This window comes from Bos grunniens, chromosome 2 (genome assembly GCF_055505025.1).
Source record: "Bos grunniens cultivar Pamir isolate PY7600 chromosome 2, Bosgru_T2T1.0, whole genome shotgun sequence".
Classification (NCBI taxonomy): Eukaryota; Metazoa; Chordata; class Mammalia; order Artiodactyla; family Bovidae; genus Bos; species Bos grunniens.
Window position 1 is genome coordinate 24,872,700 of NC_141166.1, and position 22,477 is coordinate 24,895,176.

General features: G+C 40.7%; 1 protein-coding gene across 2 annotated transcripts in view; it reads left to right on the forward strand.

Moving 5' to 3' along the window:
• The window catches only part of AP1S3 (adaptor related protein complex 1 subunit sigma 3), a 67,084-nt gene that overhangs the window by 35,221 nt on the left and 9,386 nt on the right, over positions 1-22,477 (forward strand). Inside the window, exons 2-3 of one of the 2 annotated variants that reach the window (XM_086365797.1) lie at positions 12,981-13,159; positions 14,926-15,034. The exons of the other annotated variant lie outside the window; for it this stretch is intronic. Coding sequence (XP_086221923.1) covers positions 12,981-13,159; positions 14,926-15,034 — 288 coding nt within the window. The remainder of the gene's footprint in view (positions 1-12,980; positions 13,160-14,925; positions 15,035-22,477) is intronic. 2 annotated transcript variants of the gene reach the window in all.

Sequence of the window (22,477 nt, forward strand, 5' to 3'; positions counted from 1 at the left end):
AGTGTTCTTGCCTGGGAAATCCTATGGACAGAGGAGCTTGGTGGGCCACAGTCCATGGGGTTACAAAGACTAGGATATGACTGAGTGACTGAGCATGCACATTGAGTGCAATAAAGCTATAAATGGCATTCATGAAGTGAGGGGCTTCAACTGTCACCTAATTCAGCAGTTTCAAATGAGGCCTGCAGCCCAAATGCAGCTCATGACCACAGCCACTCACAATGTGCTTGGTTTGACTTGCACAGGTTTTGTTGCCATTATCCCTATTAATTGCCAATATTAAAATAATCCCAGTATTTCACATAATCGTCTAGGTTTCAGGCTTCTTTTGGGGAAAAAAAAAATTTGAAGACCTGGCAATACTGGCTGAATGTTTTTCTTGGCAAAACCTTACTATGGCTGAGTTGAAGCTGTCCCTTCAGTTGGAACTTGTGATTTCCAGTTTGATTTTGTGTCTTCATTCTCCTGTTGAATTACACTGAACTTTCACCCTTGTTGAAAATATTGCCTGCCTCTGCCCAGCCCATGAAAGGTATTTGGATACCTGACCCAGCTCTCCTGTTTCTTAGATGAAGAGATGAGGCTCAGAGAGGGGAGCTGGCAGCTGATTCAGTGCCATACCTGTCCTCGATTTCCCCCATGAAAGAGAAACTGGTGGTTAAAGAGTGAGTGTGACCCACCAGAGACAAGTGATGTGGTTCAAGCAAAGAGTCAGGAGGGAAGGTGAAAGCGTGACTTGCTCTTACTCAACTATAGAAAAAGAAACTGGAGCCACATGCACACACAAGTGAAAAAATGAGGAACCCCAAGTAAACACCTTACAGGGAACTTGGAGAGAATTCATAAATACATGATCAGAACACCACTGGTCAGGTATCAAAAGGAAGAAAGGAACTCTAAAGAACTTACACATTTGGGCTGTCTATGGAAGAAATTCATTGTTTAAGCATTAGGAAGGCGATTGATGAGCCTGGGTGATTGAGAAGGCAAGATAGAGAGTTATCCATTAATTAATATTATCCAAAGAAACAGCAGACTGCCTTTCTGGGTACCTACGAAATGACTGTCACAGACACTTTCCATCAGAACATGGGAAAAGTGATGGAGGAGATGTGGAATGATTCCAAAGGCAGAAGTAGGGAGTTTTTTGCTTGCCTCAGTGAAGATAAATGGGACTGTAAGTGGGTGGGGCTGACTCCCCATGATTCCTTAGCCATAGCAAGTATTTACTGAGAGCTTACTCTGTGCTAAGCTCCTCACTAAAAGATAGTATCCTCTAACATTACTGATGTCATTTACTGTTGTCATCCCTGGTTCGTAGATGAAGAGACTGAGAAACAGAGAGATCAGGTAACTTTTACAAATGATGGAACTGGGATGCAAATACAAACTCTCAAGCTGCCTATCACCAGAATCTTCCCACTTAACAACCAACCTGCTTTACTGCCCCTGGCCCTGGCCAAGGTTGTGACCTGGCCTAGTGATAAATACCCCTCATGTCCTGAGTCTAATTTGAGTTGTGTTGTTGAGTCGCTAAGTTGTGTCTGACTCTTTGTGATCCCGTGGACTGAGGCACACCAAGCTTCCCTGTCCCTCTCTCCCAGAGTTTGCTCAAACTCATGTTCACTGACTCAGTGATGCCATCCCACCATCCCATCCTCTGTCACCCCCTACTCTCCTTGCCCTCAGTCTTTCCCAGCATCAGGGTCTTTTCCAGTGAGTCAGCTTCCACATCAGGTGGCCAAAGTATTGGAGCTTCAGCTTCAGCATCAGTCCTTCCAATGAATATTCAGTGTTAATTTCCTTTAGGATTGACTGGTTTGATCTCTTGCTGCTCAAGGGACTCTCAATAGTCTCCTCTGGCACCACCGTTCAAAAGCACCAATTTTTTGGCACTCAACCTTCTTTATGGCCCAACCTTCACATCTGTACATTACTGCTGGATGTGAGAGTTGACCTAGTGGTAAATGTGGGCTTCTCTGGTGGTTCAGTGCTAAAGAATCCACCTGCCAATGCAGAAGACATGAGTTTGACCCTTGGGTCAGGAAGATCCCCTAAAAGAAAATGAAAAACCCACTCCAGTATTCTTGCCTGAAAAATCCCAGAGGACATTTGCGACCACGGGGTCGCAAAGAGTCAGACATGAATGAGTGACTGAGCACAAACATGTACACACAGTGGTAAATGCACAGCATGTCCTGGATCAAGTCTGAAACAATGGTGGAGGTAACACAGTTTTGACTAGATGGCATATAATGAGTTTGATAAAACTATAAAATTTAAATTTCCAGGGAATTCCCTGGTGGTCCAGTGGTTATGATTTGGTACTTTCATGGATAGGGGGCTTTGATCCCTGGTCAGGTAACTAAGATCTTGCAAGTTCTGTGACATGGCCCAAGCAAACAAACAAACCACTTCCAGCATGCAACTAGTTAGTTTCAAAGGGTCACTAAGGTAGAAAACTGGCCAGTTGTCAATGAACCTTTGTCCTAAAAACATGGGTATCTGACTTCTGGGAAACTTTGGTCTGACACATCTTCTTTTTCTACCTGGAGTGTGCTGGTAAAATAAAGGTAGATCAGTTCAGTTCAGTCGCTCAGTCGTGTCCTACTCTTTGCGACCCCGTGGACTGCAGCACGCCAGGCTTCCCTGTCCATCACCAACTCCCGGAGTTTACTCAAACTCATGTCCATTGAGTCGGTGATGCCATCCAACCATCTCATCCTCTGTCATTCCCTCCTCTCACCTTCAATCTTTCCCAGCATCAGGGTCTTTTCAAATAAGTCAGCTCTTCCCATCAGATGGCCAAAGTATTGGAATTTCAGCTTCAACATCAATCCTTCCAATGAATATTCAGGACTGATTTCCTTTAGGATGGACTGGTGGGATCTCCTTGCAGTCAAAGAACTCTCAAGAGTCTTCTCCAACACCACAGTTCAAAGGCATCAGTTCTTCAATGCTCAGCTTTCTTTATAGTCCAGCTCTCACATCCATACATGACTACTGGAAAAACCATAGCCTTGACTAGACGGATCTTTGTTGGCAAAGTAATGTCTCTACTTTTTAATATGCTGTCTAGGTTGGTCATAATTTTCCTTCCAGGGAGTAAGTGTCTTTTAATTTCATGGCCGCAGTCACCATCTGCAGTGATTTTGGAGCCCCTCAAAAATAAAGTCTGCCACGGTTTCCTTTATTTCCCCATCTATTTACCATGAAGTGATGGGACTAGATGCCATGATCTTAGTTTTCTGAATGTTGAATTTTAAGCCAACTTTTTCACTCTCCTCTTTCACTTTCAAGAGACTCTCTAGTTCTTCACTCTCTGCCTAAGAGTGTGCATTCTGCATATCTGAGGTTACTGATATTTCTCCCGGCAATCTTGATTACAGCTTGTGCTTCATCCAGCCAAGGTAGATCACTGGTAATTTGCTTTACCTTTTTACCAAGAAGGCAGCTTGGTTTGTGGAAGAGAGAACTGGAGCTCAATGAGAAAGTGAGTAAATGAGGCTGATGAAGAAGCAGTGGATAGTCTGTCTTTCTATTTTCTGGAAACCCCTCCAATAGATCAAAGGGAGATGCCTGAGAGGCAGCAGTCCTAGGGGGTTGGTCTTGTCATATTTAGAGAAGGCTTAGAGGAAGGAAATCGGGGCTAGTTGTTTTGTTTTAATTTATTTGGCCTCGTCAGGTCTTAGTTGCAGCATGCAGAATCTTCTTTGCCTCACGTGGGATCTTACGCTGTGGCTCACGGACTCTCTAGTTGTGGTGTGCAGGCTCCAGAGCATGGCTCAGTAGTTGCACTCGGGCTTAGTTGCTCCATGGCAGGTGGGATCTTAGTTCCCTGACTAGAGATTGAACCCATGTCCATTGCAACAGAAGGCAGATTCTCAACCACTGGCCACCAGGAAAGTCCCCAGGCACATTGTTAAAAGGATCATTCTTACTTGCAGATATAAAGTTGGGCCCTGAAGAAATGAGTGCCCAGACCAGTCGTGTGTAACATTTGTGTAACTGATCTAGCAGAGAGAACAGAGCAGCTGGAGCTCTTGGTGTATAAATGCTATTAAACTCTTCTGGCCAGAGAACTATTAAATCGGTCAGGATAAGCGGCCAGAAGATTGGGCAAAAAGCAAGCGATAGTTCAGTTTACTGAATCTGGAGAAATATCATCCCAGTTTCAAGCTCATGATGCTCAACAAAACCCCAAACCACAGTGTTCTCCAGCCCTTGTAGAAAACTCAGTTCCCTACTCAGAATATTAAGACAGAGCTAGTTGCCATTTGGCAAAATTCAACAGTTCCACCTATATTTACTGAGTCCTTGTTATGAGCAAAATGTGGAGTTAAACATCATTCAGGAAAAAAAAATGCAAAATGGTAAGAGAACTGAGAAACCGATAGTATGAAAAGAAGCTTCAGAAGAGAATGTCTTTGCTCCACAGAGAAAAGCTTGGGGTGGGGGTGTGTGTGTGTATAGGGAATTGTTAGTACATGAAGAATAGCACAGAATCTCCAAAAAATTTCGTCTGTCCTCTCTTTTTAAAAATTATGTTAGAAGGACTTTCCTGGTGGTTCAGTGGTTAAGAATCCACCTTCAAATGTGGGGGATGTGGGTTTGATCCCTGGTCCTGGAAGATTGTGCATGCTGTGGGGCAACTAAGCCCCTGTGCCACAACTCGAGAGCCTGTGAGCCACTGCAGCTAAGACCCAAGGCAAGCCCCAAATAAATAAATATAAAAAATATATTAAAAAGTTGTATTAGGAAGAGTAGCATTCTGGTCAAATGTTATGTGCTTGAAGTAAAATCAGGACGTAGAATATATTATTCCACCTGGAAGCTAGTAAACTAATGGCACTCTTACTCATGAGGTTGAAAAATAAAACTGCATCAGATAAAATCAAATGAAAGCTCATAAATGATAGTTACAACAGTTAATATATTTATGGATGTTTCCCCTCAAGTTTAGAGTTTAATATTGGGAGAGGGGAAGATATCCCAGAATATGTTTTTAATGTCACTGTTAAATATATGTAATCTACCATCCCTTATTTATTGATTTTTAATTCCATTAAACATTTTAAATATAGATAATATATGTGCATATTTTAAAATCTACTTGGGTAGATCTACTTTATAATGAAACACAGCAACTCTTCTTCTTTGCTATGTTCTTCTCCTAGAGGAATTAGTTTCAATAATTGCAGCCTTTCCTTTGGTGACAACCCACTCCAGTATTCTTGCCTGAAAAACTCCATGGACAGAGGAGCCTGGTATAGTCCATGGGGTTGCAAAGAGACACGACTGAGCAACCAAGCAGTTTGGGTATTTCCATCTATATTTCTAAATAATATGCTTATGCTGGCATTTTCCCACTCATAATTCTTTACATTATCTCCTGACTAATGGTAGCTGAGCATGTACTTCTCTTCTGCTCACACACATACGTTCTCATTTCTCTTTCTCCCAAAGTAGTTTTAAAAACTAAGATTATGATTTCTTGCTTGTATCATTTCTTTTTCTGAAGTTGTTAAGTATGTTTTCCACTGTCTGGTTTTCTATATAGCTATCATTATTTTTCCCCCCAGTCATCTGACAGATCTTAGATATTTTTTTCCAACTATAAAAAGGAATGAAATGATCTATAAATTCTATCACTCCCTTCCCCACCTCTTCCTCCAGCCTCCCCCACTTCCATCCGAAATGGTTGCTTTCTTGATCTGGTATGTGGCTGTCGTTCTGGTCTTTCCTTTCACCACCATTTTGCCTTGGGGTCCCTGTACTCTAGGTTCTTGTTGTTCAGTCGCCCAGTCATGTCCCACTCTTTTCAACCTCATGGACGGCAGCACTCCAGGCTTCCCAGTCCCTCACCGTCTCCCGGAGTTTGCCCAAGTTCATGTCCATTGCATCGGTGATGCCATTCAGCCATCGCATCCTCTGATGCCTCAAGAATACTGGAGTGGGTTGCTATACCCTCTTCCAGGGGATCTTCCTGACTCAGGGATCAAACCTATGTCTCTTATGGGTCCTGCATTGGCAGGCAGGCTCTTTACCACTGTGCCACCTGGGAAGCCCGTACTCTAGGTAACCATATCTAACTCTCTCCTACACTTTGCTGAGAGACATCTTCCAGTGGCTTCTTAAGGAAGATATTTGTTGTTGAGTTCTCAGTTGTGTTTGACTCTTTTGCAACTCCATGGACTGTAGCCTGCCAGGTTCTTCTGTCCATGGGGTTTCCCAGGAAAAGATACTGTTAGTGAATCGCCATTTTCTTATCCAGGGGATCTTCCCTACCCAAGGATGGAACCTGTGTCTCCTGCATTGGCAGGCAGATTTCTTTACCACTGAGCTGCCAGGGAAGCTGGATGCAAATTTCTTCTTTATTTTTCTCTTCATTTTTAGTCTATGCAAGGGTGAAAAGTCAAAGGTCTCTTCCTCTCTTTCACTGAGTTGATAATTTGGTTGGATGTAGACATCTAGTCTTCCAACAGCTGCAGGTGAGGAGTCCTATGCTCTTTGATTGCTTATCTGTTGAGTGTGAACTTTTTGTCCTCCTGGAATCTCTTAAGCTATTCTCCTTATCATAAGAGTTCTTTCATGCAATGTCCTTTTAAAATTCTTTGTGCTGGGCACATGATGAGCCTATCTAATCTGACATCTCATCTTGTTAGACCTAGGACAGTTTTTGAATTCTTTCTTTGATATTTTCTCCTATTATCTCTGTTTTAGCTCTCTGAATTTTGCACCTTCTGGGTTGACTCCTCAATAGTTTTGTCTTTTCCTCGAATTTTCCTTCTGTTTTTCTGTTTGTTCTTATTTCTCGGAGAGTCCTTTGGCTTTATTTTGGTTATCGTACTTTTTAATTCACAAGAGTTTTTTTTTCTTGTCTCTTTTCCTCCATAGAACCCTGCTTTTGTTTTACTGATCTAGGAACTCCATCTTCTTTGAACTCTCTGAGCATACTCATGTCTGTGTGTGTGTGTGTAACAGTTTGTCCTGTTCCGTGCTTTCTTACTGTATCCACTACTTACTTTTTTTTTCTATTTTTTCTTTTCAGTCTCTTTCTTTGACATTAGAGACTATTCTCAGATGTCAGGAAATCCTTGGTCTCTACTCATATTTAAAAGTGGGTGCTAAGATGCTAATGGGCTTCCCTCATAGCTCAGTCAGTAAAGAATCTGCCTGCAATGTGGGAGACCCGGCTTCAATTCCTGGGTTGGGAGATCTCCTGGAGAAGGAAATGGCAAGCCACCCCAGTATTCTTGCCTGGAAAACCCCATGGACAGAGGAGCCTGGCGAGCTCCAGTCCATGGGGTCACAAGAGTCGGACACGACTGAGCGACTAAACCACCACCACGAGATGCTAATAGACAGTTCTGGGGGCATAGTCAGGTGGCCCGGGAGGCTCTGTTGTTAGTACCTAGAGATCTTTTCTCTGCCATTAAGTGTCTTCAGGGAGGAATCATTCAGTTTCCTAATTAATAATGAGCTTTTTTATACTACAGGGTTTGGTGGTAGAGGCAAGGAACATGGTTCTCACTTGATGAAGATGTATATATAGCTTTGCAGCTCTGAATTATGTTTAAGATCCAGGAGGGTTGCAGATGTCTGTAAATATTTCTTTTTGTGGACTTACTTGTGTAAGTCCCCTGAGAGGTAACGTAAGCCTTAAGTAAAGAAGAAGTGTGTGTGTGCATGCGCATGTGCTCAGTTGTATCCAACTCTTCGTGACCCCATGGAGCCTGCCAGACTCTTCTGTCCATTAAGTTTTCCAGGCAAAAATTCTGGAGTGGGTTGCCATCCTCCAGAGGATCTTCCTGACCCAGGAATTGAACCTGCATTTTCTCCATTGGCAGGCAGATTCTTGACCACTCGGCCACCTGGGAAGAAATATGGCTTTGCACAAATTTGAGCTTCTCAGGTTGGGTAAGTCAAGCCTTGTTGGCATTGCCAGCTGCTTGCTACCCGTTACTGACTGGGGGCCAGAGGAAGCTGAGCCAAGAGTTGCCCCCGCTGCCTGGACTCCACTTAATTTCTGTACCCTTGAGTAAAGCAGCTGGGAACTTACTGTGGGGTGTGTGTATATGCATGTGTGCTGTGTGCGTACACATGCATGAGTGTTCTCACTTAACTGTAATCCCCCAGGAACGCCACAGGTCATCCATGCCAACCACTCTGTAGGTAGACCTTTAGCCAGTGTCCCTGTTTTTAGAACTTTGCGGGGCCATGGTACCCCCAAGTGCTGCTCTCAGGCTTTCTCTGCTTTCCTCTTTGGAATCTACCTCTTAAGCTACAATTTTCCTTAATTTGCCAAGTTAGTTATTAGTCTTCTATCTCCTTCCATCTTCCAAAGAATTGTTGAAATCTCTTGGCTGCTATCACATCTCCTGCCATTCTCCTGGCCTTTGAGGGTTAATGTATTAAAGAAATTTTGCTATTGTCATTTTAGTGGCATTTTGGGAGATAGAAGAGGTAAGGGCTTCCCTGGTAGCTTAGTCTGTAAAAAATCCACCTGCAGTGCAAGAGACCCAGGTTTGATCCCTTTGTCTGGAAGATCCCCTGGAGAAATGCCTACCCACTCCAGTATTCTTACCTAGAGAATCCCATGGACAGAGGAGGCTGGTGGGATACCGTCCATGGGGTCACAAGAGTTAGACACGACTTAGTGACTAAACCACCAACCACCACCAGAGGATATTAAGGCCTGTGGTTTAATTCAATATGTTTACTTTTTTTTTTTTAGACTCTTTGTCATGATTAAAAGCTGTTCAAGGTAAAGAAGATAAAGATGTTTTATGTTGTAGGTTCATGGTGCACATAGCAGGTACTCAGTAAATATGTATTGAGTAAATAAATAATCTGTACTTTAAGGTCTCTGAAATACAATTAATTTAGCTGCCAATGTGATTTCCTCTCAAATCATCTCAGGTTAACCTTGAATGAGGGAGGGAGATCTTGATGAAGCCAGATGCCTACCAGAGGCCAGAGCAGTTGGCCCAGATATAAGAAGTCAGCCTTGCTCATCACACTGCATTGGATTTTAGGGTTATTTCTGGAGTTGGCATTTCCCAAAAGAGGATTACCAGTCAGCCTCTCATTACTCCCTTCTCAGCAATGTTATTGAAACAAAATGCCTGGGTGTTGTTTTCTGAAGTCAGATGAAGTTTGTTCATGACGTCAACTTGAATTTAAGTCGACTCTGAGTATATTAGAAAAAAAAAACTTTCCAATTGCCTTTTTTTTTCATACTCTTTAAGCTAATGCTAATCAAAAATGGTATTTGATTAATCTCTTGAAACGTATTATCCAAATATGCTTTGAATGACTAAGTAGATAAATTGGATAACATTAATTGCTGCTGCTGCTGCTGCCGCTAAGTCGCCTCAGTCGTATCCGACTCTGTGCGACCCCATAGACGGCAGCCCACCAGGCTCCCCCGTCCCTGGGATTCTCCAGACAAGAACACTGGAGTGGGTTGCCATTTCCTCCTCCAATGCATGAAAGTGAAAAGTGAAAGTGAAGTCGCTCAGTCGTGTCCGACTCTTAGCGACCCCATGGACTGCAGCCCACCAGGCTCCTCTGTCCATGGGATTTTCTAGGCAAGAGTACTGGAGTGGGGTGCCATCGCTTTCTCCGACATTAATTGCTAGAGGCAATGAACTTCCGTGAGTCACTACAATTCGTTCCACCAGTTTTCTCATGCTACTTTGGTCAGTTTGAGATGTTAACAGATACCAGACACCACAACACAAGCTAATTTTTCCTCAGAGCAGAACCTGAGAGAATGAAATCTTTCAACACTGTTTTAATCAATGCAATGATTGGATAAACTTGAATCTATTTGTTGCTTCTTTTGAATCTGAAACGCATTTTTATATTTAAAATGACTTCATGAATGTGGGTATTATGTTCTTGATCATCGTTTCTCTTTGAATTCATTGTTAGAATGAAAAAGAGTTCTTTGTTTATTTTCTACCTTGTTGATCCCTTTAAGAAGGCAGGCACTTGATCTTGAGAGAAGGTTGTAAGAGAACTAGAAAGTAATCCACAATTAAACTCAGCAATAATTCCAGCTTCTCACTGGAACTTTGGGCATTGATCTGAGCTCTTTAAATTAAAAGTGACATTTATCTGTGAAGCAGTCCTGGAGGAATTGTAACTGATAGTTTTGAAATCTGGTAATAGAACCAATAAGAAGACATGAAACCAGGTAATTTCTTCTGGAAGGAAAAGACTCCAGATACACTTTAAAGCCTGTCTTCAAATATATGGAGAATTACTTATTATTTCAAGGATAGTGATATATTGTCTTTTAATATGCTCTGTGGATAAAATCAGGGAAAATCGGTTTAAATTGTAACAGAAGAGATTTAGGTTACATGGGAAGAAGAAAATGTTCTGACAGAAAATGCAAAGTCAACACCCAGAAAATATGTGAATTTCATTTCTCTAGCAAAGATCTGACCATTCACTTGAAATAGGATTGAATAGTCTTATCTACTGGTGATAATCCAAAGCTGAACCTTGTTCTCAAGATCCTGAGGTTTTATTATTCTATTCCCATTCAATTTTGTACTTTTAGAATGTCACTTTTATGATGATCTCTTCTTAGAAGTTAAAAATATCTTTCTCTCAATATGATTCTTAGAAAGTAGTAGTAGTTTCATTATGGAATTATCTATACCTGCACTGATAGTGAAATGGGTGTTTAAGAAAATGCTGTGTTCTAACTAGGTGCTTAAAATTCCAGACTGAGGGTGATTTTTCTTAAAATGTCTAGATGAGCAGGACTTTATAACTTGCTTTCTATTCATTTTCTAGGTCTTTGTTTTTCAAGACCTTGTTATAAGGTCTTGTTTTTTTTCCAAGAAAGAATATAACTTATTAAGAAGACCTCAAATTCTATAAGTTGGGGGTAGGGGATGCCCTGAAGAAAGAGCCTGGTTTCTTTTGATCTTCAGGTATCTCCACCTGCTGAGTTTGTATGACATATGACATATGCTGTGACATTCAGAGCCAAATCTCTTTAATAAAAAGAGTTGAATATTTGTAAAGTTTGAGAATTTTAATTATTTTCGTTCCTAGTATATATCATTCCCTCCATGACACAATTAGCCTCAATAATGAATTTTATTTTGTAAAAAACAAAAACTGCAAAATAAATTATGATTCTGGAATTGATCTTTTCATACTGTAGACTGAGAAAACTTAATCTCTTATAAAATGAAGATTATATCATCTGAAAATTTCTGAAAAACAAATCTTTGATACCCGCCAGGTTCCACAGTACGTTTCTACATATCACAGTGTCTTCTATTCATTTAAAACTTTTAAAATTCACTGAAATGGGAACATGCATTTCAAATACACATTTTGAAACTTAATTGAAAATAAAATCAGGCTTCTCCCTAATGTGGTCAACACTATCTAAATTGTTAAATATTTATTGTGATGCCAAAGATAATTTGATTCTAAATGTCTCAGCCAAATAATCCTCAAAGAACTTACATTTGAAACTTAGTTTGAGAAAGGTGCCAAGAACACCCAATGGAGAAAGGACAGTTTCTTTAGTAAATGGTTAGGAAAACTAACATCCACATACAGAAGAATGAAATTGGACCCTCTTCTCACTTCACATACAACAACCAACTTAGAATGGTCTTAAAAGTCTTAAATGTAAGGCCTGAAACTGTTAAACTGTAAAACTACTAGAAGAAAACATACAGAAAATATTTCTTGACAGTGACATTGGTTTGGCCAATGATATTTTGGATATGACTCTAAAAGCATAGGCAACAGAGGCAAAAATAGACAAATGGGATTGCATCAAACTCTGTACAAAGCCTCTGCACAGCAAATGAGACAACAAAGTAAAGAGACAACTTATGGGATGGAAGAAAATCTTTACAAATCGTACATCTGTTAAGAGGTTAATACCTCCAATCTGCAAGGAATTCAAACCAGTCAATAGCAAGGAAAAAATAACCTGATTAAAAAATGGGCAGAGGACTTGAAGAGACATACTTCCAAAGGAGATATGTAGATGTCCACTAGGTATATGAAAAGATGCTCAATATCACTAATCATTAGGGAAATGTCAATCAAAAGAACAATGAGATATCACCTTATACCTGTTAGAATGTCTGTTATCAAAATGACAAGAGATGAGAAGTGTTGGTGAGGGTGTGAAGAAAGGGGAGCCCTTGCACACAGCTGGTGGGAATGTCCATAGGTACAGCCATCATGAAAAATAGTGTGGAGGTCCTAGAGTATGATAGTTACTTCTAGGTATAGTTCTGAGGGAAATGCCACATCTGGCTATGTTTGTAATGGAAAGGCGATCAGTTTCTCAAAGAGGTAACTGCACCCCCATGTTCCTTGCAGCATTATTGACAGTAGCCCAAATATGGAATCAACCTGTGTCCATTGTCAAATGAATGGGTAAAGAAAGTATGGTGTGTGTATATGCATACATACATACATATACATACAATGGAATATTATTCTGCCTTGCAAAAGAAGAAAATCCTGTAATTTGTAACAACATGGGTGAACCTAGAAGACATCATGTTAAGTGAAATAAGCCAGGCACAGAAAGACAGATACTGCATGGGGTTACTTATATGTGGAATCTAGAAACATCAAACTCATAGAAGCAGAGAGTAGAACAGTAGTTGCAAGGATTGGGGAGGTGGGAGAAATGGAGAGATGATATATCTCTATAATGAGTTTGTGACTCATAAAATGAATTAAGAGAAACTATCTCTCTCCTGTAGTATAAATAAGCTATGTTTGCACTGTATACATTTCTTTGTTCTTTTTGGGTTAAATGTCATTTCCAGATGGGATAGTTTTCATACTGTAAATATTTTTCCTCTTTTCCAACTTATAATCCTTTGAAAACCCTGCTGCTTAATTTTAATATCTATGGTAGAATGATTTATCTGTCCAAATTCCATTTATTTTCTGTCCTTTATTTGTTCTAGATACATTTCATATTGCTCTTCAGTCGACAAGGGAAGTTACGGCTGCAGAAATGGTACACTACTCTCCCTGACAAGGAAAGGAAAAAGATCACGCGTGAAATTGTTCAGATTATTCTTTCCCGTGGTCAGAGAACAAGCAGTTTTGTTGACTGGAAGGAGCTAAAACTTGTTTATAAAAGGTGTGAGTAACTTTTTGAGAACTGAATTTCTCATTACTGTTTGGTTTGTTTAATCCTAAGCATTTTAGATTGCAACACCAATTCCATCATTTACTGTAACCGTTGAAGGCTGAAGCCCAAATGTTTGTACCAGTAGACTAAACAGAAGAGAACTCTCACTTATTGAATGGTTTTCCATGTACTAGGATGGATTCTAGATACTTATTTAAGATAATTTATGTGTTGATAAGGTATGCATACATTCAAGAAATATCTTCTGGGCATCTGTTATATTTCCAACACTATTCCAATGACTGTAGATGCAGTAGAGAATGACAGAGCATTCCTGGTCTCTTGGAACATATTCACCTATTAAGTAAACAAAACAGTTTCAGTTAGTAACATGCTATAGAAAAAAAGGTTAATGCAGAAGAAAGATGAGAAGCTCTTTGTTATTCACATTTGCAGATGAGGAAACTGAAGTTACAGAAAATTTAAGTAAGTAATCTAATTAATCCCCAGTTGCAATAATTCAATGGTAACTGGCAGAAAAATCCAGATTTTTTTTTCTGACTTTAAAGCCTTTATATCTTCTCATTGCTGCACCTGGTTGCCATGGCATGACCATACTAGAAAGGGACCTCAATTTCTAGATCAGGAAACTGAGGCCTTGAGAGGTTAAGTTATTTGCCCATAAAGACCCAGATAACTGATGCCTAAGCCAGGATCAGAACATAATTGATCTGACCCTGCAGAAGCAAAATGCACATTAGAAGGGCTCTCATAAGGGATGTTTACAAAATCAGAAGGGGAAAGACAAGGGTAACATTGAAGGCTATATTTAATGGAGTAAATTACCAGTAAGTGCCTGGGCAAAGCTTTTTCTGCTGGGCCCTGTGTCAAAGCTTCTCATATGAGCATCATGAGAGATGTAAGTGAAGGCACCTTACAGTAATAAGCATCCCAGGGATGGAAAGGCAAAAGGGAATACTTGCTTCTCTCTGCCTGCTGGTTTTTACAACTTTGGGTTCCGTTGTGATTTAAACTGTTACATGAAGAATAGACTTCAGCAGTTTCCTCAACAGCTACTGTGTACAGCTACTGGATGAACAACAGTGAACAAGGCAGACTCAGTACTTGCCTTTGGGAAGCCACTGATTTGGTCGGAGAGAGACAGGCCATGAAACACAGAGTGAATGGTGCTAGACACTCTTTGGGGGAAGGGGAGGCACAGCAATGCATGACAGGGGCATCCAAGGCAAGGACATCCACGCTCAGAGCTACAGGAGAAGTAGGAGTGAGCCCCATGAATGGGGAGGGGAGGAGTATTCTAGGCAGAAGAAACACACATGGGAGGGAGGACCTGACAAGCTGAGGATGGGATATACTGTAGTACAGTGTGAGGTGAGAGGGTGGGCAATGTGGGCCCCTGGGCCCCTTGGTCAGGGGTTTGGACTTTAGACAGGACAACTCACCATCCAAAGAAGCATGAACAGACCCCGGTTAAAGGACTCTGTCCCCTGATCACAGCACCTCAAGGTACAGTTTCGTTGAGGATCTTTCACATAATGAACAGAAATGATCCAGTCACCACCGTGTTTTTTCTATATGCTGCTTTACATTTTGGGAGGGTATCGAATGTGGTGAATGATGTTTCCCTTTTGAATGTGAACAGGGAGACTGCCTGGAGAGGAGGAGGTAACTGCATATTCATAGGAAAAACCATCGTCAGGTTGTATAATGTGTCATCCTATTTTACGTTATCTTTTTTTTTTTTCCTTTTCAAGGTATGCTAGTTTATATTTTTGCTGTGCAGTAGAAAATCAGGACAATGAGCTCTTGACCCTAGAGATTGTGCATCGTTATGTGGAGTTGCTGGACAAATACTTTGGAAATGTAAGTGGTGTCCTGGTATTTAGAATGAGTTGGTCTCCACCCCAACTTTGACTTCAGTTCTAAGTCTGTCATCACATTTCTTCTCTCTCTCTGTCAAGTCTAAGGTATGAACTGTGCTTGTACCAAGGACCAGAAGGCTTTCCCTACTTCCCATAATTCTTAGTAAATGGAAGGTCCAAAGCTTATCAGAAGCAGGTGGCGTGTGTATCTCCAGGCCCGAGCCACAACTAGACACCTTGCTTTCATGAACTAGAATTTAGTTGTGAAGGATTCCTTAATATTTTGTCCCTTCATCTCCATGGACTGTCTTCTCTTTTCTGTTATGACTTTTTAATCCCCTCTCTGGTTTCTTTTTTTGGGGGGCTTCCCTGGTAGCTCAGATGGTAAAGAATCTGCCTACAATGTAGGAGACCTGGATTCAATCCCTGAGTCGGGAAGATCCTCTGGAAGGAAATGGCAACCCACTCTAGTATTCTTGCTTAGAGAATTCCACTGACAGAGGAGCCTGGGGCCTGGTGTGCTACAGTTTGTGGGGTCACAAAGACTTGGACACGATACACTCGCTGCTTTCTTTCACTAAACACCCAAGTGTTTTTTAATATTGTTTGTATGTAAGACAAGTAAAGAAAGAAGACCAGAATCCTTTCCCTTCACATTGCTATCCAGCCTCCATGCATTTACCTCCTAGTAACATACTCTCAGAGCTGCCCTTATGCCAGAACTTGTTTGCTTTGTGGCAGCTAATGGCTTGACTTCACTTTTACTCCTCCAAGGAAATCTTAGTGGTCAACGCCAGTGATGATTCTTTACTCTTCACCTGCCTTCACGTCTCTGCAGCCCTGCACCCTTGCTCATCACAACCCTGTCTTTAAATCAGCTCCTCTCTATCTCACCCTGACCCTGAGTTCTGCTGACTCTCAACATGTGTTTCTCAAGACCCCAACTTGATTTCTTCCCCAGCTCCCTCCCTCCTCCTGCCTTTGAAATGCCCTCTTGGCTGTTTTTCCTCTCCTGTGTGTTTACCAGACTTTCTGTCCTGGAAACCCATCACCAGGTGACTCTTCCTCCCTTTGCTGGTGACGGTCTTCACTGGGCTTCTTCGTGGTCATCTCAGCCTTAATGTGACAAGGACTAAAATCATCTTCTGAAAACCTCTTCAGTCTTGTGATTAGCATTATTATGTCCCAGGATCTTTCAGTGCAAAAGGACAGTGTTTCTTACATCTTTCTCCACTCTTTAGTTAAGTCTCCCTCCGTCTATTCAAATTGAACTGAAACTTATCTCCTTGTTTCACTCTCACTGGTATTACAGTTTTGCTTTTTTTTTTAACCCTCCTCTCTGCCCCTTTCTGTTTCTGGGCTCATCTCTGCTTCCCTTTTCTGGCTTGTTCATTATCACCATCCTTCCAAGGCACAGATCTCAGATGACATGCCTGCTCAGTCACTTTCCTCCAGCTTTAATGGATAAAATTCAAATTTCTTAGCCCTGCATTTCCTTGTTCTGCACATCGATCCCAGACCCACTTCTCCAACCTTCTCACTTTTCTGTCTTTTTATCCGTGGCATATCCAGTGCTCCAGCAACATGGAACAGCCTTGTATTATCCTCAACTTGTACAGCATTTGCCTGACACCAGATTGCGAGTCTCCAGAGATCATGACCAGGGACTTACGTGTTTGTTTTTTCCAACACTTGGAACCAGCTCTGGGCCAAGTTATAGCAAATGTTCTGGAAACTTTTTATTTAGTTCGCAGTCTCAAGAAATGAATTAGTGGACTAGGAAAATGTGTCCTTCTCAGTAATACTCTCTTCCCCACTCCCTTGTTCACTGAAGATTTTTAAGTACTGTTAGGAGAATTTGCTTCCATAAGAGTTTTCTGTAGTGTATTCTATATAACGGAATGAATAGCATTAGAGGTACTGGTTAAGGTTTTATAAGATTTGTTGCAACAGTTTTCACAAAGATGAGTACTTGGAAGTTTTCCAGATTAATTTGCCCTCCCTCCCTTCCTTTCTGTCTATGATTCTTCCTTTTTTTTTTTTTTCCTTTGTAAATGGTGTTATAAGACCTAAATATTGCTTCAGAAATTTCAGTTTGTTGGTCAGTGTTTAGAAGTGATAAGACAGACCATTTTTCTTTTGCTCTCTCCTGGTTAACCAAGTTTATTTTCATTTTTTAAAGAGATATTTCCAAGTATTTAATGACATGTTTTCAAACTTGAGTTTATTTAATTTTGTGCTTTCAGTTATTCAAATGAATTCTGACATCACAGTACTTTCTTTTGAAATAAACTGCCGACTTGGCCTTTTGCAAGAGAGTTCTCCTGAGGCTCAGAGTTTCCCATAACCTGCCTTCTCCCCCTCATTTCTGCACTGTGGTGGGACCTGTTGTGTTTTCTTAGATGTATCCAACAGTGATAATGTGAATTGGGATTGAATCTCAATCTTATTTGACCAAATATCAGATATTTCAGAACACGTTGCTTTCTCAAGGGAATTTGAATCACCTTCACTTATTCTAAACCCAGTTAAAGGATAAGCAGAATCAGAATGCATTCCAATTTCTCCGACATTAATTTTTCATTCTATTTTGGCATACCTTTAGAAGCCCTGTCTTTGTCATGGACCAAAATTTAATGCACTAAAAAAATTCAATGAATCTTTCATTAAGCTAAGAGCAGCTTAAGGCTCTGTGCCCAGTAGGTGTTTGGTTTTTATTAATTAACTGTGATGAATAAACCCAGCAATACTGAGTCTCATGACATCATCTCAGGTGTAATATATTTCTCTTTGGTCGTCTTTTCCTCTGTGTTAATACTGAAGGTTTCTTTGAATTTTACCCTTACACTCTCCCAGAAAAATACCTGTACTGAGCTTCTCATAACCCTAGAAAATATTACCTTCCTGTGACAGATGAATCAAAATCTCAGGCTACTTATTTAAGTTATGTATTTTTTTTTTCTTTTAGCACTTTTCAATTCCCAGGAGATTTATAGGGATTAACTAGTTAATCTTTTGGTCTTCCTTAAGTAGCATGAAGCCCAATTTATAGAAGCTAAGCGGCAATGCCTCTTAGGGTCAAGAGATAAGGGTCAGATTGAGGATTTAGACACCTGCCAATTTCCCATTATGGGCTGCCACATGAGATTTTACTGATGGTGTGGATGTTGCTGTCCCAGAGAGGTTTGATCTTGATTTAGGGAGTTTTCCTGTTGTCAGCAGAGGGATGCTATATGTCCTCCTGGACCCTCGTGTCAGCCGGCTCTCTCAACCAGACCCATAATTTGGCTCATCATTGATTCACAGATAAGAAAAATGATATGCACAAAGTTTAATAGAAATATTTACTTTGCTAAAGCTCATGGGGGCTATTGTGAGGATCAGAGCTATAGTGTAATTGACAGTACTTTGTAAACTGTCAGTTGCTGTGTCCTCTATGCTTGGCATTATTGTTTTATATATACACTTATGTACTGGCTGTATGTAGCTTGAACTTTTTGTATTTTCTTTAGAACAGAATTCAGTAAAGGAAGGTCCTTCTTAGAGTCTATCCAAAAGGATTTAATTATTGATACTCTCCCTACATCATGTGTTCTGCTATAATGGAAGTCCCTCAAGCCAAATTACAGGAAAATCATAGTCAAGCACAAGGCTAGGGGATCAAAGAGAACATTAAATGACCACTGCTTCTTCCTTTTATAAGCTTTCTTCCAGAATACAGAGACATGAAAAAAATGAGAAAAGATAAGGAAAGGGGCTCATGTGTTTATTAACACAGAAGCCATGTGCTTTTGCATAAAATGGAGGGCACTCATTTGAGCATCAAGGGTGTATTTCTGATATAGTGGGGCAGCACCCTGAAGGTAGAATTAGAAGTAATGTTTGAGTAATTAGATAGTAGCTGAAAAAATCTGCATTAGATCTTAAGTTCTCGTCTTACTCTCAGGTACAATAACCCTTTGGGGTTAGATTCAAAGAATTGCGAATAGTATTTTGGAATTGCTGTATATGAGTCTTGCTCATTTGTAACATTCTTTCTAAGGCGGATAGAACTTGTGCAGCACATCACAAGTTCCTTATGAACTAGTAACTGTATAATCAAAGTGTGCATGTATGTGTGTACGTGGGTGTTGTGAGTATCTGGCTTTGCCTGTCACCTGACCTTATCCCATCCCTTGCAACTTGGCGCACTAAATTAATTGCCTTGTGGCTGCTGGTGAAGTCAATAGCCTTGGGGATAGTTGCTGCTCGGAGACTGGAGAGTGGGGTATGAGACGTTCCCAGAGGACTTGCATTAGTATCTGTCAAGTTCACTTCACAGGATTCTGGTTGCTGGTTTCTCCTAATGAGGTTCCTGTCTGTCCTCGACTCCTGGTCTACACCTGCCTTGAACTCTGGGGTTCCCCAGCTCTTGCTACTGTAACTCCTGACCTCCCGCCTCTTCTGACCTCTGGTAACTGCTTACTTCTTGTACCTTCTTTGATGTGCATGAATGTCTAATCTATGGTGCTTTCTTCCTGTTTATCTATATTGTTTAAAATTGTAATTTTTTATGTATCCTAGATGTATACAGTTTTTTAAGTAAAAAAAAAAATGGGATTGCATTATGCATATTATTCTGCAACTTTCTGTCATTCCTCTTACTAGCCTGTCTTAGAAACTGTTTCCATGCCTATCCATGGAAATCTACTATACTCTTTCCAACTTAAACATAGAATTTCCATGGTATATAATACAATACCAAGTAGGGGTAGACCATACTTTATTTAAGCAATTCTATTATGGCTGTACTTTGAGTTGCTTCCAGTTGTTATTACAAATGATGCTACTGTCATCCTTATTGTTAATACATATTATTGTGCATTAGTTTGGGTATAGCATAGGAATAAATTCTTTTATTGGGTCAAAGAATTATTGGGTCAAAGGATTTGTACTTTTGAAATTGATGGACACTACAATATGAGCCTTCAAAATGGCTTGTAAAGTTTATAAATCCCACCAACAGTGAGTGTGAGTTTGTTTATCCATACACCTAACAGCAATGGGTATTCTCTCTTCATAATAGTCAGATGGTCATTAATTCAGTTTGCATTTTTCTGATAACTAGTGAGGCTGTGTGTGTCATTGGATGTGTATTGGCCTTTTCCATTTCTTGCCTTGTCTATTAATTGCTTCTTGACAGCCTTTATTTGATTTTTTATGCTGTGGTATTTATCTTAGGGATCTGCAAGAATTCTTTCTATATCTTGGGCTTTCCTTGTGGCTCAGCTGGTAAAGAATCTGCCTACAAGGCAGGAAACCTGGGTTTGATCCCTGGGTTGGGAAGATCCCCTGGAGAAGGGAAAGGCTACCCACTTGAGTATTCTGGCCTGGAGAGTTCCATGGACTGTATAGTCCATGGGGTCTCAAAGAGTCAGACACGACTGAGCAACTTTTACTTCACTTTCTATATCTTGGATAGTGTACTTCCCTTTCTATTATGTATGCTGTAAATATTATCCCCAGTCCAGGGCTCTACTTTTAACCTATACTCTGATCTTTCCACATTTTTGCCTGAGAAACTTGGTTCCATTGTCATTCAAATTCCTGGAGTAAAAGTGTTCTAGAAATAAAAGAATAGGTTTATAAGCTGAAAACATGTACTTTTGTAATGCCATCTTTTTTCTGATGGTTGTTCTTAAGAGGAAACCCTAACGGTCTGGGGAAATCCTAGATTATAGTATTATGTCCCAGGGAACAGATTCTCATTTTAAACTATACATATATGCATATATATATATATATATATATGTTTGTGTATATGTGTCGAAAGACAGAGAGAGGGAAAGAGACAAAGAGCCAGACCCTGTAGGGAGAGGGAACTTAGATGTGTGTGTTACACACACACAGTTGTTGATTTCTTTTTTCTTTTTCTTTTTTTGGGCCACACCATGTGGCATGTGGGATTGTCCCCAACCAAAGATGGAACCTGGCCCCCTGCACTGGGAGTGTGGAGTCTTAACCACTGGACCAGGGAAGTCCCACACTTGTTGAATTGATGATATTTTCTAACGAATGAAGAGACCATAATGTTTGCAGATTAGTTAGGTTAATTTATCTGAGCTGGCCATATATTATAGTGATTTTGTACTTATTTGTTCTTATGCTTCTAGGTTCAGATGGAGAGTCTGCAAGTTTATTGACCTAAAGCATAAATATATAGAGCAATTTGTTAAAATATTGATATCCGTTTTATGTAAAGTCATAAAAATCGGAGGACTGTAGATCTGGGAAGCCATTAGTCCCCAGCAGCATAAAAGCAAGGCCTGTATCATGGCTGATTCATTCATTCATGCTGCAGACATTTATTGCATCCTACTATGTGCCAGGTTCCAGAGACACAAGGATGACTAAGGCAAGATCTATGCCTGAGCTCACAGGACAAGGGGAAGTGATTGATAAGTAAGTGTATACTCAGTCACACAAGATGTAAGAGAGAACATACAGGAAGTGATGCAAAAACCTCAAAGGGAGAAATGAGGATTTGGGGGAATCATTTTACTCATAACTTTTGAATTTGCCTTTGGAAAATGAGCTTGATTTTGTCAGCAGAATAAAGAAAAGGACATTTAGAGAATGTTCCAGGAATTTCTGGAATGTGCAAAGAGCAAAGGCAGGAAAGAACAGGGTGAGTTTGTAGAATGCGTAGCTGTAGCATGGGGTGGGTGCCAGCACAGGAAGCCAGCGAGCAAGCCCCAGGCCAGGCTGGAGAGATTCCTATATGCCATGCTGAGCAATTCAGACTGTCCTGGACAGAAGACCTCACACAGGAAAGGAGCTAGATGAGCACTTTAGCAAAACATTAGTGGTCGTTGGCCTCTTGTGGGCACAGACACCACCGAGAAGGTCACTCCTTCTAGGATGCACTCTCTTGTGTCCTAAGCATGAGATAGTGCAGGTCTGAGCAACAGCAGTGAAAATATGCAAGAATGGAAGGGTTATGAGCTTATGTACAAGATGGAATCCATAGGAGTTGGTGATCAAATTGAGAGGGATGAGACCAAGGGAGGGAGAAAAGGGAGAGGGAGGGGGAATGGAATAAATGTAGAATAAATGAGATTGAGCTGTTAGATAGAGGTTGCAGCTACTAAGCAAAGTAGGGACTAAAGGGAAAGGAATATGCTTGACTTCAGTTTGGGATTCAGAGACTTGGATGGAGGAATATGGAGGAAGAGATGTCTGGTTAGTGGGTAAAGATACTGGAGGAGCACTGCTGAGAGAGATCAGGCCCAGGCATCTCAGTTTGCTGTTACCTGCATGCAAGACACAGCTGCAGAGGGTCAATGAGATCATCCAGGTGAATGTATGTGTCCCAAAGAGGCTCTCTTGAGAAACATTAGTCTTTAAGAGGAAAGCAGGTCCCTAGGATGTGAGCATCAGAGAAGGCAATTGGACCCCACTCCAG